Here is a 17914-nt window from a genome sequence, read left to right as displayed (position 1 = left end):
GCAGAGGGTAGGTTTAGGTTAGATATCAGGAGGCGCGACTTCACGGTCAGGGCGGCTAGGGTCTGGGACCAGCTTCCAAGAGAAGTGGTGCTGGCTCCTACCCTGGGTGTCTTTAGGAGGAGGCTAGATGTACACCTTTCTGGGATCTTTTGACCCCAGTACTCTTTCCTGGCATGGCAGGGGGTTGGACTTGATGATCTGCTCAGGTCCCTTCCGACCCTACTAACTATGAAACCATGAGGGGGCTTGTGCAGAGCCCCCCATGTGGCATGGGGCAGTGGGGGGCAGCAGGGATTGCCCTCTTCCTGGCAGCACCTGCTGAACTGGGGCTTTTTTTTTAACAAGAGCTGGGAGCTGGGGAGGCAGGGCAGCCATTGCCAGGGCGGGGGTTGGGCCTGGCCTGGTTGATCTAGAGATTCAGCCGAATCAAATCAGGACAGTGTTTCGAGTCACCAAATCGAATCACTGTCCCCCAAATTGGCCAAATCGGAAGTGAATACTAGCCGCTTCGCACAGGCCTAATGTCTATACCCTGATGTAACTAAGACTCATCTTCCTAAAGCTGCTCTTTGGGGGAAGAGGGGATAAAAAACATGACTTTGGGGAGTGAGGACCTTTTTTAGGGCTGGTCTCACTCAGCCTCAGGTACTAAGTGTCTCTAACTCGTCTCCCCCCACAACACATCCCTCCAATCTCGTATCCACCCAGTAGCCCACTCTGGCTGCAGCGAGGCAGCTGCAAGGCTTCCTACATTCATCATAGGTGGTCACGGTGTCAACGCAGAGGCCTGCTGGATGTTTGCCGGTAGTAGGGCTGCTTATGGTTGTGGACTCTTGGATTTGGAATTAGTTTTGGCTAATCTGGCCTCAGATATAAATTAAATAAAAAACAAAACAACCCTCCCCCCACAAAAAAAAAACCTCTATCTCTTGCACTTGCTCCTCATTGGTCGTGTACATCTGCTGCAATGAATCTTCCAGCTCTTTGTTGCGCTCCAGCAGCGTCTTCCCCAGTTCAGCCGCCAAGTGCAGGTCTGGAAAATAAAAAGAACAAACTGGTGGGACCAAGGTTTCCTGCAATGGTAGGATGGAAATCCCCTTTCTGAGGTAGACTGGAGCTCAGTGCAGTGCCTGGATTGCTCAGGTAGGACCTTGAAAACCAGTCAGCTGCCTCCTCTTGGGCATTAAGGCACTGCCTGCACCAGTTGTGGCTGGGCTGGGTCCCTCCTGATACTGTGTTTCTGCTCTGACCATTGCTGTACAGTATCGTGGGCTGGTTGCTGGCTGTCTTTCACTCTAGCTGCCTGCATTTCCAGGGTTTTTATTAACATAAGGACCAACCTTGGAGTTCTCACTCCCAGGGCTCTGCTGTGTCTGGCTGCAAAGGAAGCAGTCCCTGATGGAATTTAGGACAACCTCGGGGCTGCTCTAAATGACACCTACATAGAAGAGACCCCAAGGCATTATCAGCTTGTTTGGGAATAGTGGGGGTGGCTGCACTTTGACTTTGTCCCCTCACACTGCTGATGTTGAGAGGGTTTCGGACCTCCAGCTACAGTGGGCATGTGTCCATACACCCCAGGGAATCCCTTGTTGACTACTTGAGCCAATTACATGGCCATTTTGTGCTGCCACTAGGCTGCCATGGGGTTCAGGAGGGCACCCATAAAGCCTGATCTAACAAGCTGCTGAGGGTCTTTAACCTCTGTTGTTTAAAGTCAATGGCATTTGAGAGGGCACATGACTTCTTAGGGTTGGATCCCTACTTTGTAATGCATCCTGGGACCTTGGGGATACTTGGGAAATGATACATCTGATTAAGACGGTGACTAAACCTTTCCTGGCACCCATCCATCATCCATGAGTAGAATGGCGTGAGTAATAAAGCTTCCCGTGGCCTGGGGGAAATGGAGCAGGTTCTCAAGATGCCTTTGTACAGCTGCTGGTGAGCCTGTGCGGAGGTGGCAGCAGTATGCCGTGCCTGCCTGCGGGACACGTTGGCATCGGGCCACTTCACTGGTTCTCAAGTTTATTGTCCTCCAGGCACGAGAGTCAGTCGGTGGCCTGGCTCCCAAGCCTGCCTGCCTTGTCAGTCAGATTTCTCTCTGTATGTCACAGGGAGGGACACTGAGGAGGCAGTGCTGGCATTGAGGTGCTAGTTGAAGCTCCACCTCTACTGCACTTTACTCCCTCTGGGCACTGACTTTGAGCTCTATTGCCATGGCAGAAAGAAGAAGGCCAACATCCCTGTCAGCTTGCTCCTCACTCCTAGACCTCAGCCTCCATAATGGAATTAGCAAATTCTGGTTATTCCAGGTGTCTGCCCTGCAATTATCCCCTTGCTGAACATGGGCAACAGGTCCTGGGTTGGTGGGGACTGCATCTAACACGGCACAACTGGGGCCATGTGTTAACTACCAGCTGTCTGTCCAGGCCCCAGAAGAAGCCGAATAATTCTGCAGCACCTCAGCCACTCATTCCCTTACTATCTTCCCATCCACCCAGTGGTAACTATAAGCGGATACCTTGTAATTCAGGTGCGTCTAAGGCAGCACCAATTTATCGCCATTGCCTTTGCCTCTGAAAGCCCTTGGGACACGGTGGAAATGGACAGATTGCCAGGGAAGGACTGAGAGGGTGCAGGTTGCTTTGTGTTCAGTAACGGTTCAGCCAACTTTGTTATCAGGCTTAATTGTCCCCCTTGCTAAAATGCCAAGTCTGGGGCTGCCCCAAGTTTAATGGACACCTGGAGGTGACACCATGTGTTCAATGCCCTGATCCTTATAACAACACTGCTGTGGTTCTGCAGCCTCCTGGTAACTCGGGCTTTTCCTAAACCCCCTTCTCCTGGAGTCATGTGGTTGTGTGAGAATCTTGGCTTGTCTTTTTTTGTTTTTAATTAAGTTTCTAGTGCTCATGGTTTCAGTGAAAAGCCTGAAAATGTGACCCTGTCATCTGCAGCACCAAAAGAGAGACAAAAATGTCACTATGTATTTTTTTTTTTTAATAATTTGTGCTTTGTTTTTAAAAAAGGGTTGGGGTTGCTAATGCCATTTTGAATGTGGGAGGCTGGGTCTGATATCCTAACCATTTTTCCCAGTACATTTTAACACCCACGTAGATGTCTGTGGCTGTTAACAAGCATCAGATGCATTTCACAGTGGCCATATAGGAGGTCTAAAATATCTGCAACTTCTTCCAGAGGTTAATTTAACCCAGCACTAGTATTTGGTTGCTTAGAGTGAAGTGGGAGTGAGGACTTCTGCATTGTACTCTGAGCTCTGATGCAAACCTGGATTTGGGGAAAATAACTTCTCAGTGCTTCAGATTCCCCACCGGTAAAATGGGATACCTCATTTGTCAGGTGTGCAGGTGATGGGGTGGGGCAGGTTAACTAATTAAGGCTCTGCTATGTACAAAGTATGTATTTTTTTATATTGCCTGTAGACATAATGGAGCCTTCTCAGGCTGTGTGGGTGTGCGTGTAGTAATGCGCCTCTGGTGCCTGTGCAGGGAGATGGCTCATTCTCGGCATCTAGTCCTAAACTCCTGGTTGGCAGTGGCATCCTTGAATCTCTTCCCTGATCCTTGGGACTCTGCTCTCCAGCTGTGGGCTATACTGCAACTGCTATTTGGAGATCCAACCTTTTAATAACAGTCACAAAGTCAGTCCAGAGTCACCAGGTCTGAGGGCAGCAATCACAGTAAGGACTATAATCAAAATATTGGTAGAGCTGCCAGTACATAGACCTCATTCACCTTCCGCTAGGCACAGACAGGTCTCCAATTTCCAATGTGCCCTCTGGGGATTGAATGCCTGACAAAAGGGAAGGCAGAGGGGGGTGGGGGAAGCGTTATGTTAGACTCTGCAGAGGGTGGAGGGAACATTTCTCCTTCCTCAGCTGCTTGGGTCCTGGTTATCTGCACAAGTGCTATCTCCCTCCCCCAGCCCTTCTAGAGCACATCTTTTTGCTGATGGTAAACGTGCTGCAAAAGCACATCCTGTCCTGCCTGATTTGCTCAGCAAGGAAGGCGCGAGCTCAGAGGAACCTAGAAAGAAAAGTCCCTGGCACGCTTCAGGTAGCGAAGCAAGAATCTCCTTGTCCCAGCAGATTACAGCAGCGCAGTCCCCACCATATGGCATCCAATTTAATCTGCTAGGGTTGAGTTAAGTGGATTAGGCAGCAAAGGATCCAGCATCGCAATTTAAAGGACTCTGTCAACAATAATTTAACTAGAAAAACAGGCAGCGTTTGGGTAGGGGTGTGAAGAGATGAGGGCGGAAGGTAGAAACAGCTCAGAAGAGGGTCTTTTTTTCCTTTGAGAGAAGATGGAAGAGAGCCAATTCAGGGAGCGAAAAGGAGCACTCCACCATCGTGGTTCCCAATCTGTGGGATGTGTACCACCAGTGGTATGCATTAACAGATTTATTATAAGTACTTTATATGACAAAAATTTTCTGGTGATACTTAAGGTTGAACTGAAAAATTTGCCGGTGGTACCTAAAGTGGCATCATGTTAAATTGGTGGTGCACAGTGGAACCGCTGACTTGAGCTATACAGACTTCTTTGGGGACCAGGGCACACTGCCTATTATGAGAGCACAGCTCTCACCACTAGGTTTCTTATTCTCTTCAGTTAGGTCTGATGCGTGCTTAGCCTGCTCACTGCCTCAAGTTTTGGCAGCACAAAGGGAGCTTTGTCCTGCCACCCTAGGCTGCCTCTGTTTGTACAGCATGGAGTCCAGCTGATGATGGAGTTTGGGGGATTTGGGAGCTGACTTGTAGGATGGGGACATCTATCTGCTTTCTGGTGGGCTGCCATCCTTTATTTGAGCTAATGTTCTCTTTTAAATACAGTGTTTTGGGGGATAGCATGATCACCCAGGAGAAGCAGTTAGTTTGGAGTCATCGTCCCCCCTGCCACACTTTACATTTATATAATTGATTTAGCCAGGCTGTGAAACCCGGCCCTTGCACAGCAAATGCATGATTTTCAGAGTTGCTGCACATCTGTGATCCCATAGGAAGTCAGTGGAAGCTGGGAAAATCCAGCCCATAGACAGCAACACCCAAGCTCCGAGCTGCTGGTTGTAAAAGGCCAGATTTGCTCCTCTTGGAACCCCAGCACAAACGTGACATATTTTCAATGGAGAGTAAGGGGTTGGATTCACAGCCAATGTAAACTTGATGCAGCTGCTTTGATTTGAATGCTGTTCATTGGCTCCAGTTGGAGCTAAGGTGTTGCCAGGAAGCCCTGAATGACTGGGGGTTGGTTTAAATAAGTGTGTGCTTCCCCACCTAGGCTGACTCTATGGCTGTCAACCTATCTCTTCCTCATTAGAAGAGAGAGATGGGTTTGGCAGGGTCTTGTCTGTGGTTCTTTTCCCCCCCACTCTTGAGCTAGCCCAAGCTTGGTGGCTTTCCAAGCTTGTGGCATACCTGCTTGAGAGGGTCTCTAGAGAAAGTTAAGGATTTGCTGCCTGGCTGATGAATGGGTAGGTGGCTGGCTGCCCAGCTGAGTTCCTGTAGAACTGATTACTTTAAAACTGCTGATGTTTAATTTGATTGTATTTACTGTATGATTAATTACATGAGAGTGCCTCCAGCTTTGGGTAGGAGTATTTATTATTGGAAACCTAGCTAAATAGTGACCTCTCTTCATGCTGACTGGGTGTCTGACTCAGTGATTTTTTAGGAGGGGGGCTTGTGTGTTCTAGGCCCCTTACCATGAGATCAGCTCCAACCTGGCTCTGCATGCTGCTGGGGTTGCTGTCCCACGATGGGCAATGCAGTGAGGGTGCGCAGTGAGAGCTGATGGCGTCTGAGAAACCTCTGAAGTGGAACTTGCCGAGGTGCTGGGAGAATAAGCTGACAGCACCTGGCAGAGTGCGAAAGTGTCTGCAGGGCAGGGGGGGAGAGTAATGCAGCTCCTGTGTGGTTTCCAGATCAGCTGATAAGGCTTCCTGTGCAGTGACACTCTTTAGGGACAACTGCCCTCTGCATGAATTGCCGAAGGCTCTGAGTTTTCTGGTGTGAACCTGGAATAACTCCTGGAGTCAGTGGGATGACATTGGATTGAAAGGCAATTTGGGTGCATCCTGTATGGGGAGCTGTTCTTCAAATGTGTCCTATTTGGTGCAGTCTGGCATGCTGCAGAGACACTAACTGCTCTGCAGAAATTTTTATGAGGCTAAGATAAAGGTCCCCTCGGGTAAGGATGAAGGAGCAGAAGCCAGACGGGGTGGGGGAGGTCAATCTTTTCAATTTCCCATTTGATTCCAGCCGGGACTGACTAATGCACTTGGCTGTTGTATGAGCCTGGCTTTCTGAGTCTCTCTGGCCTTATTCTCTTTTCCTTTTGCCCTTCCTTGACCTTTTTTGTCTTTTCCTCTTTTTGCATAACGTTTTAGGTGGTCTCAGCTATTCCAGCTTCTGTGGTAGAGCCCCTGCGGGTGGCACTGAGTGGGAGGCTGCATAAACTGGCTGCCATCTCTGCTTTGTGAAATGTGGAGCTGGCACTAGAAAGGGGCACCTCTCCAGTGACTCTGGAACCATGAACCGCAGCTAGGGAGACCCCAATGAGGAGAGAAGGAAGCAATGTGCCCACCCCCTCACCCTGGATGAATTCACTTTCCATTGCATGGGGCAAGGCTGACTTAGGAGGGTACAGCTTGCACCTTGCTCTCCCAGCTTGAATCAATTTGCCCCCTTCCCTACCTCTTTCTTCTCAACTTTTCTGCTCACTTCCCCCATTCTCTCTTTCACCCTCCTCTTTTTTTTTTTTCCTTTCCATCATTCTCTCTGCCTAAGCAAAGTCCCTTATGAATGGGCACAGGTGTAGTGTTCCCTGGCTGGAATCCCATTGGAATGCTAATGTCTCACAAACCAAGTGACTGTTACATTTCCCCTTTATAAGCACACGTGCACATGCACCGAGCCTGCTCCCTTAAAGACCAGTGTAGGCTCTGCTGTTGGGCCCAGTGGGCATGAGTTTGGCCTCTTCCTTTGTCATTCTCTATCTCTTATCTAAACTGCCCCATTGGTTGGCACAGAGGTTGGTTGCTTTGTCCCTGCCTGAGCGTATGCAGCCATAAATGCTCCTAAACAAACAGCAGTGCCAGCTGCTGGGGAAATAAAGCAGAGGGGAAAGAGATGCCAACTCTTCCTGCCTGCTTTCTTCCTCCAGGCAGTGATCAGGGGCAGAGGGTAATGAACTGATTGCCTTACACAGGTGAACTCACTGCTTTCTAAACAGAGGAGCAGCTCTGATGCCAGCTGGGGATTAGAGCCACTGATTCTAGTACAAGCTTGTCTACTCCAGGCCCTGGGCCCACTACTGTGAGGATCAGCTCCAGTGAGGATTTGTGTGCTATTGTTGCTGCTGCTCTGCAGCAGGCCATAAGAGCGGACAGGGCTCCAGTGGCCTCCCAACTTGCCAGTGCCTGGACTGAACGAGCTGCATCTGTCAGCATCTGGTGAACCACTGGGCTGCATGCAGAGGGGGAAAGGGGGCCCTTTTAGGGGTGGCTCCCACAGCTGGATCAGCTGGTGATGGCCTAAGGGTTTTTCCTTACGCTGGCATGAACCAGGAATAGTTACTGAAGTCAGTGCAGTTACCCTGGTCTTGAGAGGCAGACTCTGAAAGGTGGAGGGGGTATATCTTGTAGGCAAAAGTTAGTTTTTGGCAGGTGCTCTGCATCTCTTTTCCTCCCTTCCTGTTCTTGCTGCACTGATCAATGTCTTCTGAAGCTTCCCTGGCCATTGTTACTGTCCCTGCCTCTCCCTTAGCCAAGAAGAGTTGGCATCAGGTCTGTATCCCTCTTTCTGAGAGGGAAATGGATGCAGAGCCATCTGGGCTTGCTCTGTTGCTGAGCAACAATGGTCCCCAATCCACACCTGCCCAAGGATCATCTGTCAGATGTGGCCACCTCTCAGCACTGAAGCTTTGAGCTGCCCTGCATGTGCTACTTCTGCCACCCTGGTGAAGGATCCCAGGAAGTGCTGCTTTCATTTGATGCTGAACAAGGAACTCCCTTTAGAAATGTCACTTTTTTTTTTTTCTCCTTATTTTATAGATATTATGCCGCACTGTAGAGCCTCCTTCAGCATGCTTGGCTTCCTGTCTAGACTTTATAGGATGCCTGTTCTCAAATCTTCTTGTCTGTCATGGGTTTCCTTCATTCTCTGTCCTTCCTTATTCAGTGTCTAGATACCTTGTGAGTCTGAAGCCAGAACTGGTGATTGAATAGAGGAGGTGAGGGAGCACTTGTGGTAGTGTGGACAGAATTGTGCCCTGTTTTAGCTGGGCCTGCTACCCTGAGCTCTGCACCATCCTTCTAGTGCAGGGCAGCAGCAGGTGGCTTGGTGAGGGGTGGTACTGAACAGGTTGTAAGAGCCTTAAGCCTCTAGGTTGCCTGTTCAAACACATCCAGGCTCAGGAGTCTCTGGAAGGACTTATCAGCCAGAGGCTATTGAATGGCCTGTGGAATGAATTGATCTCACTCCCGTTCCTGGGGGACAGGGCTCCACAAACAAAAAGGAAACCTGCTTCTCTTAATGCCACAAGGGCAAGGGGTGAGGCTTCACTGCGGATGTGCGCTACGGGCTCCCGGTGGCTGAGCTAGCTGTAAGTGGGCACCTGGGCATTCAGGTGGGGGAGTTCAAGGGAGCTGGATGTGATGGCCCCATTGATCTCTCATTTGCCACTGGCTACAGAAACTGGCAAGCTGTAACCACACTAGGCCAGTGGGCCATCTAGGCTCTGGCCTAGACCTTTTTACTTCCCTCCCAACACCCGTGTCCTTATCTGATACCAGTGCAAGTCTGCTGTAGGGTCTGTGATACCAGAGCCTTGCCAGCTTGGCTTCCTAGGAGAGAAGAGGTGATGGTGAGGATGGACATGTTCGAAGTGTCACCTGCTTTATTTCTATACACGCTTCAGTCCTGAATCACAGGTGGACATAAACAGGGCCTTCCCTTTCAGGCACGCCTTGGATTTGGCCTCCACTGCTACTGGAGACTTTCTATGAAAAAGTAGAAGTAAGGTTCCCCCACCGTAAGCAGGTCCTAAGTCTAAACCGGGGTGGGCAATTATTTCAGGCAGAGGGCCGCTTACTGAGTTTTGGCAAGCCATCAAGGGCCGCATAACAGACAGCCATAACAGGTCAGATATATTAATTTTCTAAATTTTTTAGGGGCCCTGTGGGCCGGATAGAATGGCCTGGGGAGCTGCATCTGACCCATGGGCCGCATTTTGCCCACCCCTGGTCTAAACCTGCTTTGCGTGCAACTTTGCTCAATTCTAAGAACCAGTCTCTCTGCAGACCTATCTCTTGCATAGCCCTATATTAACAAGAGTAGAGCATGTCTTCCCAAGATGGATCACTTTCTTGCATGCTAAGGAAAAAAACTGTTTTATAATGTCCTATGGTGATAGTTTCCCTTGTATCTCTATAATTGGTAGGGTAGATGGAATGGGCCTGGGGATAGACTGCTTTAGGAATGAAGAGGTTCAATCAAGGGTGAGACACGTTAGCAGGGGGAGCTTGTACTGCTTGGACCGGAACTTGTGCAGTGTCACCCACATTGATGGAAGAATGTGGATTGACGCCAAGGAACGATCCAGAGGCACAGTTGGCAGTTGTCTAGCCAGGTGGTCACTAGCGGTGGCCAACTCTTAAATTGGTGCCTAGGGCTGGCACTCTCTCCGTCCTCCCACCTAGGTAGGGTACTGGAACGAAGTGGCCCTCTTGTACCAGTTATCTCCAGGAGTACTGATCCAACACTTTTCACAAAGCAGGCTTCATTCCAACTGCTGTGTTGTGTTGTGTGTGGTTAACATGATCAGAAATCTCAGAAGCTCATTCCTCCAGGGCCTTTCCAGTATGTCAGGCTGCAAAGGCGAAAGAGTAAATATAGTGCCACATTCTGCAACTATGCTCAGCAGGTCCAATTAGAAACCTTGGTGGGGGGCTGCAAGGAGGCAGCACATTGCCGGTGCATGGTTTTTAAAGCCCCTGGGCTGCGCAGGCTTTTTGAGTCTGTCCAAGAGGCAGCACGACTCTACCACGGCAACGCATCCCTTACAGCCATGCAGATGCATTTAGCCAGACCGGGCAGAGAGGTTTTTGACTTGGGGCTTTCACATGGGGATGGGTGAGGGGGAGCCTTCCTTTACTTTCTCCTAGAAAAATCTCCAGTAGCAGAGGAGGCCAGTGGCATCTAAAAGTACCCAAGTTCTGCACAGTAGCACTTGTTAAAGAAGGCTGTTTTTTATTTGTCCACAGCCTGACCCTGCAAGGGACTGAGTGCTTGGGATCAAACCCCAGTATTAATGCAGGGACTTGTTCAATGATAGTTTTTTCCAGGCTGTGCTGCCTTGTTTGTCACGTAAAGCCTGATTTCCCTTCCTAGAATCTCATCTTTTCTTTAGAGGGAACAGGATTGGGCCCTTAGTTAGCTGGCGATGGGGACAAAAATGATGTCCTGTACAGAGGAAGAGTATGAAGAAGAAAAAAGGTATGTCCATGGGTGAACTGTGCATCAGTCTGAAGAGGCTATTTCTAAATAGGCAGCAGGTTGGTTTTAACTTCTGCCTTCCCCAGACCCAGCAGTGATTTGGGCTGCTATGGATGGAGCATCCTTTATGACTGATGGTGGAAATTCTCTGTACACAGCTTGGCCGAGGCAAAATACCTCTGGTCAGCTGGGTGTTATAGGGCAGGACAGGCTGAGAACCTATCTAGTTTTCCTTTCCTGTTTTTAACTTTCCAGATGTCTTTCTAATGTCACTCCCTCCCACATCTGGAACTAGATGTTTGAATTTCAGCAGATGTGGAAGGTGTTTCTATGAATGGGCTCAAAAAGAGATGTCCAAGCAGACTCTTGATGGGGTCTTTCTACTCCCTCTCTTCTTGCCTCTCTAGCTTATTTTATTTTTATTTTTTTTAATTTTTGGAGAGGGAGGAATATTTATTCCCAGAACTTTGTCAAACTTGGAGACTCGATCTCTTCCCAGCTGAGATACTGGGCTAAATATAAGATGTGGAAATGAGATTATCCAGGCATCTGGTTGCTCTGCGCTGTGCTGGTTGTTTTAAACACATGATTTCCAAAACAGCTCGGCAATTAGTCACCGAAAACTTTCCGCTGCCTCCAGTATCACACTGATAGATAAATAAATAAAGGCCTCAGCCACTGCAGAGAGATTTGGGTGAACCCAAACCAAGTTAACCACTGCAGTCTAGTGTTGCTGAGCAGCCAGGCTTGCATCAGGCTGGGTGGAAGATGGGGACTACCTCTGCTCCACAAAGCAAGAATTGCTGCTTTCTTGGAGAAACTAGGCATGTCTACATGTGTGCTTTAATACGCAGTAAAATAGACTACTTTGCATTAAAGTGTCATATCAAAAACCATGCTAATACACTAAGGCAGAGTAAAGATAGGTTACTGCCCATTAAGCATCACTAAGGAAGTGGGCACTTTGGCTATTGGACATTAGGGCAGCCTAATGCACACTTATTTGGTACCTTATCCTAGAGGTACCAAATTTAATGCATGGTAGCAAAAGCACATTAATGAACCTGTAGATGTGCCTGCAGATTGCTAGTTCCATCTTGATGAATCATCAAGATTAGTTTATGCTATAACAAAACAGGAGGCTGTGTCTCCTGGACACATCAAGGATCCTGGTGGTTGACTCTAGGCTTAGAAAATACCCTCTGTGCTCCTGGATTTGTGGCCATGTGTAGGACTTGGCTTTATCTTAGACTTGTAACTCAGTATCTTCAGCCAGATCAGTCGATAGGAGATGTATGTGCTTAGTGCTTGTCATTTACCTTATTAGCCTGGAAGCAATGCAGCTACCTCTGGGGAGGATTAAGGAAAGGTATACAGGGTGGACACTGCCAAGCCCCACATTGCACAGTGTAGTGATGCTGCTGGTGTGGAATGGCCTAGGAGTTGATCTGACTGGTTGTGGGAGGACTGCTTCAATGTAGGGGAATGCAAGAGTGGCGCTGAGCTGAATCAAGGGCTTCTACACAACCCATTACTCCGCTGCCAGTATAAGGATGTGGTCAGGGGAAAGGGGAATATGCCTGGGGCTTCCTTGCCCCCTGCTCTTTTTTTATATCCTATCCTTAACCTTGTTAGCAGCTGGCATAATTTACAGCAGCCAGATCTAATTTGCATGAGATCTCTGAATTGACCCATGGATCAGGAGAGTACAATGGTCATTTGTGCAGCCCTGCTCCTTTTGAGCTGCACTGAATTCTTGTTGGCTGTAGACCTGACCTGTAGCATCTCCCTGGGAAACAAGGAGCTGGCAGGGAATGATCCAGAAATCCACCCAGGAAATAGAGGGGTGCAATGTGTGTGTGTGTTGCGGGGGAAATGTTTGCCTGGAGTGATTTAGATCCAGCTTCTATTAGTTTGCATTAACTCAGTTTGCATTCAAAACAAAGGCATTTGCATGCTTTTAATGAGCAGTAAAGGTGTCCCTAATTCTGGCTTCTAATTTTAACTCTCTCTTCTTCCCTTGAGTTCTTCCTGCACAGACATTCCACAGAGCATGATGTAACTTCAGCCACATCAGCACTTCCCAGCTGTGGAGGAAAGGCTCCTTGTCCCTTTTCTCTAGGACTTGGAGTATGTGAGACGCTTCTGTTTTTAGCATTCTCTAAAAGCTGCAAATCCAAACAGGCCTTTTGCCCAGCTTGGCAGGATGGCAGGGGAGGAAATGATGCTGTAGCTAAAATGAAGCTATGCTGTGTGGCTCTTTTGGTGGACGCTGCCTGCATCTGGAAAGTTTGGGATGGAAACTAGAAACCCACTGCCTACAAATCTGTTGCTTCTATTAAATAGTCCCCTTTAAAGGTGAAGGCACAAAGCACACAGAAAACATCTTGGTGAAGCCATCTCGTCCATCTTGCTTTTGGTGTTTGGACAGTCCAAGCTGTCAAGTTTTGCAGCTGGGATTTGCATCTACACTTCCAGGAAAGGCTTCATATAACACCCAGCCATATTGCAGTGAAATCAGCTACTGAATCTTCTTTGGCTGCCTATGACCTAAAGCTCCTTAAAGACAAAGGCCAGATCCTCTTGTATGTTAATTCCTTGGCAGCACCAGGTTGTTGATGATCCCTTACTCCTGGTCCTCCTAAATTGCAGTTTCTGGGGTTTGGCTTGCTGAAGTCATTCCTTTTTTTTTTTTTTTTTTCTTTTCTTTGTAAGTAGTGCTCTTTTCAGTGCTGGAGCTGGGTAAGCATGCGGGGAAAGCAGCAGGTGCTTGGAGGAACATGAGGTGTGATTTACTCTACACATGCGATGTTACCCAAGTGGTTAAGAAATGTAAGCATCACAGTTCTCTGTTAAGCCAGCTGGTGCTTAGCAAACAGTTTTGGATGCAAATGTGATAAATATTTGATGGTGCAGCACCGTCTCAAAGTTCTAGCAACCAACTGGCTCATCCAACTGTACTCGACTCACCCAGGTTCGGTTTGCCCTCAACCATCACACTTCTTGCCTGATAAATGGTCTCATATTATGGGGTGGCCAACCTGTGGCCCAAGCAGCTGTGGCATGTGCCAGATTAGGGAGAGGGCAGGCAGCACAATGGCAAATAGGGCAGGGAACAGAAAATAGAACAGCAGATCAAGTAGGGGAAGGGGATTGGAGTGGCTCTCGGGAGAACGAAGTGCTTAATTTGTGGCATGCCTGCCAAAAAACTCGCCCCCCTGCAATCTTAGCATGCGCCTTTGTCAATGCCTCCTTTCTAAATCTACTGCCAAATGCTGCCTGCCCATAACCCCTGGGCCATTGGTATTTGGATCCTCTTAGTAATGTATAATGCCTAGTTGTCTAGTGCTGTGCTTTGTTGCTTCCCTGCCCCCTCCGATCACAAACCAAGAACTAAAAGCTCCATGATCACGTTGTCATTGAAGCTTTGGCCTTCAGTCTTTGGACTGTAACAGAAAAGCTCAGTGTACATGTACAAAGTAGAGCCATGTCCTCACTGAAGAGCTTTGTGCATCATGCAAATCAATCCCTGTTGTAATTACCCTGCCGTACCATTCCATTTCACTGATTTAATTAAAGGCTTCCCCCTCTTTCCTTCTGAGTTAGCTTAATGCTAAATGTTGATGTGTAGCTCCTACTTCCATGGGGGCTGCAGACCTCTCAACAGTCTTAGTTTGGCACCTGTATCTTCTCCCATCTCCTTAACACGTTGAGGGCTGGATTTTAATCTTATTGTATATCCAGAATCCTTGGAGTTACAACAGTCCAGCCTTTTTTCATCAATTTATTTTGGGTGCACTGTAATTTTGTTCCATCCTAGGGCCAATTGTAACCCTTTATGGACTATGGAAAATGAATCTTGGGCACTCAAGAGCCTGTAATGATGATTTAGGTTGATTGGCGGGATCCATCTCCACTCTTTTCCCTAGTGTACTTCAGGCACCAAAGTTTATGAAATGGACTCTGATAGCCAGCAATATTTATTGTGTGTTAGGGGAGAGAGCGGAACTGGAAATGAATGGAGACAGCTCTAGGTCTTGACCAGGTTAATTTAATTGGCTGTTATCTTGAAGCTGAAGTTGTTAAAACTTTTTATAAAGCAGTAAAATCTACTAGGGCTATGGCTGGCAGAAGCAATACATATGCTGCTGGACTGTATTACCATCAATTTAGTTGCAGTTAGCTGGTAACAAAACCCACCCTATACAGAGAATGACACCACTGACTTGATTAAGTACCACTGATTCACACTGAACACAGGCAGCCAGTTTGGTTCATTCATGGGCTACTGGTGTGAAACAGGACAACTGTCTTTCTTTCCCCATCACTTATTTTAGATAAGAAAAAAACCCCAAACACACACAACACATATGTACCAGTCCTTAAGATAAATGCTACACATAATGTGTGCAAGTGTTCATATGGAATTGGAAATAGATAACAGTTGCTTGAAGCCAAAACTGCATGAAAGAGCATTCAGATGTCATTAAAAATACTGCTCTTTAAGATGTACGGTTCTCTCCATCTTTCCCCAGTTTTTCTCTGCTTTTGAGACTTGGTAAAATCTTCAAAAGCCTGTAAGTGACTTAGGAGCTTTTGAAAATTTTACCTAATGTTCTCAACACGGTACAAATTATTACTGACACATGTGTTGCACCAGTGCCTCATCTAAGCTCTAAATCAGCAGTTCTCAACCTTCAAAAAAAAAAAAAAAAAAAGACTCAAGGCATCCCACCTTAGACTCAAGATACCCCTTGGAAAATGCCAGCTCTTAGCTCTCACTTGGTTTTTGACTATAGGAAAATAAAATTGCAATTCTGTTGCAAAGAGTTCAGAAAGACCACAGCAGGTCAGAATATTTTTTGATGCTATGGATTCTTGTGTGAAATCTCTGGGTTTATACTGTGAGTCATGTTCACACTCCTGGTTGAGAATCACTGGTTTAAATCCTCTGAGTGTTACAACTCTGAGCCTGACCCTGTCCTCATCCATTTTATACTGGAATAACTCCACTGACGTGCACGGGGTTGCAGCCAGTTCAGCCCCCTGCGACTGGGAGCAGCATTCACTCCTCTTGATTGCTTTGGGCCAGGGTTTTAAACTTCAAATGGTCCCTCAGCAAGAATGGTCTCTACAGTGAGATTTGCAGGGGAGGCTGGGGGTAGATTAGGCATCTGGGGCTGGGGAGAATCTTTCCCCCCACACCTTAAGGAGCAGGAATTGTTCTGCCTCTTCTGCTGGGTCATGATCCTCTCCCCGGCATGTCTGCCCGCTGGACTCCGCAAGGACCCTCCCTAACCCTTGCCATTCCTTACCTTGCTCCAGATCCTGCTGGTCATACCAGGGCTCCTCTTCTTCACTTTGAAACTCCTCCATCCTGTCAGCACTCAGCATTAGCCCCAGCAATCCAGGGAGATGCACAGCACCCACAGCACCCAGGTGGGAGGTTCTTCTCACGGTGGGGGGATGGTGCAGGGGGGGACCTGGCTGGGGGCAAGGCTGAGACTGGCAGGTAGTGCCAGCTGGTGCTGATCCGGAGCAGAGCGGAGGATGGGACAATGCAGATGCCCTTCTGTGTGGCTGGTCCCAATCTCCGCACTTGCAGCACCCTCTGGGTCCCTCTGGCTGCCTGCGTGCTGGGGAAGGAGGGGGGCCGAGACGTGGCAGTGGGGGCTCCAATCTGCCCCAGCCTTCGCTTCCCTTGGCTCCAAGCCTGACTCTGCGGAGGGCAGGATTTTTTTTCTGGATTCACTGAGATCCTAGACTGCAAGGGAGGCGGGGAGAGGGCAGGGCTGCATCGGGCGCTCTGGGTGATGCACAAAAGAAAGAGGAACCTTCCCAAGCAGCCAGTTCCTGTTTCTGCAGCTCGGTGGAGACCTCTAGCATGGAATTGCTGCAAGAGAATCCAGGCAGAAAGGCCCGGGAGGAGGGAAACGCTCCCTGCTTCCCTTTCCTCTCCATCCATCTGCCACTCCAAGCTGAGGAAGCCCAGCTGCATTATAGCCAGACCCACTCAGGGCAGGGCCAGCACCCAGGCCAGGGCCAGCTGGGCACTCTGCAGCTGGCCTCGCCCAGACTGGCAGAGGCTGGGTGAAGAGTGTTGGCAAGGGAAAGCATGAGACTCATTTGCCCTAGGAAGAGCCTTTCATGGCCATCTCACCTCACACTCAGCAAAGAGCAGGTGTGGGTCCAACCTAGGCAGAGCAGGGCACTGCAAAGGCGGGAGCAGCTGCCAGTCGCAGGAAGGCCGGGGGGCGCTGATGGGTGATGCAGGGCGAGAGTTGGTAGTGAGGTACCTAGTGGCTGCAAAACAGGTGGAGGAAAGAGTACTGGCACCTGCTGCAAGGTGCTGTTCTGTGTGAACAGAGGGTATCGTACCCACCAGTGCACTGGGAGGGAATGGAGTGGGGACAAGGGGGCAGAGCCTGGTGTGCAAAGCACTGGGCTGGGACTCTGGAGATGTGAGAATCAATTTTAGCTCCGCTTCTCACTGATGGGGCAAGTCACCAAGCCCCTGGATGCTCTGGGCTGTAAATTGGAGAAAGCAATATTTCCCTTTCCTCCTCCCACCCTCTGTCATACTTCTTTAGATCAGGGGTCCCCTGCCTTTGCCAGCCCATGGGCAATACTTAACAAGTCGCACTCTGTGGGCAGCATCGGACTCCGCTCTCCCTGACACCCTCCAGTTTAACCTTTAACTCCTTGTTTTATGAACAATGTCAGAGGGCCAAGTGTTGCCTGCAAGCAGTGGGTTAGAGACGACTGCCTGAGGGCTTGTCTACATCACAGAATGGCTAGCTATGCTGTCAGAGCCCCCTGCCAGGGCTGGTAACATCTTCTGGCTGGTGTGTGCGTGGGGCCAGCATAATTTTGCCATTTTTCCTTCTGACACTAGCTGGGCTAGCAAAAGCCCTCTTGTCTTGGTATAGCTGCATCCAGACTGTGGGTTTCATCAGCGCAGCTATATTGGCAAGGGGATACAAAACCAATCTACCTATTTGGGTAAAATTTTGGTCTGTACAGCAGCGTAATCATTAGGTTCTGATCTCAAGACAGAGACAGTCCCACTGTATCAAATATATAGTGCCCAACACAATGGCATCTTTCCAGTCTTGGGCTTCTGGGAGTTACAATAATCAGAATAAAGAAATAGTTAATAGGAAACGTTAACATGTAAACAACCCCACCCCCTAACTCCATGTACATCAGACCATCTTGCCGGTCCTCTTCTAGCTCCTTACCTCCTTGGCATGTTAGTTGCTTTTCTTGTGCACAACCACTGAAGGAGCACTCAGTGCAAGTGCTTCTACTTTACCACTTACACACACTCAAGTACAAGCTTATATCTAATTCTAATGTAAACCACCGATTGTGTCTTTGCTGTATTTGTCTTAG

The 17914-nt window shown here is 48.6% G+C and overlaps 1 protein-coding gene across 1 annotated transcript in view; it reads right to left on the bottom strand.

The window, feature by feature from the left end:
- CDR2L (cerebellar degeneration related protein 2 like) overlaps positions 1 to 16422 on the bottom strand; it is a 27128-nt gene extending 10706 nt beyond the window's left edge. Inside the window, exons 1-2 of the mRNA XM_019542525.1 lie at positions 15835 to 16422; positions 921 to 1033 (exon numbers count right to left, since the gene is read on the bottom strand). Coding sequence (XP_019398070.1) covers positions 921 to 1033; positions 15835 to 15913 — 192 coding nt within the window. The 5' untranslated portion in view covers positions 15914 to 16422. The remainder of the gene's footprint in view (positions 1 to 920; positions 1034 to 15834) is intronic.
- Between the last annotated feature and the right edge of the window lie 1492 nt (positions 16423 to 17914).

Source organism: Crocodylus porosus, unplaced genomic scaffold (assembly GCF_001723895.1).
Source record: "Crocodylus porosus isolate Cpor-Errol unplaced genomic scaffold, CroPor_comp1, whole genome shotgun sequence".
NCBI lineage: Eukaryota > Metazoa > Chordata > Crocodylia > Crocodylidae > Crocodylus > Crocodylus porosus.
The sequence above is the reverse complement of the archived record's forward strand: the minus strand, read 5'-3'. Positions and strand labels throughout refer to the sequence as shown.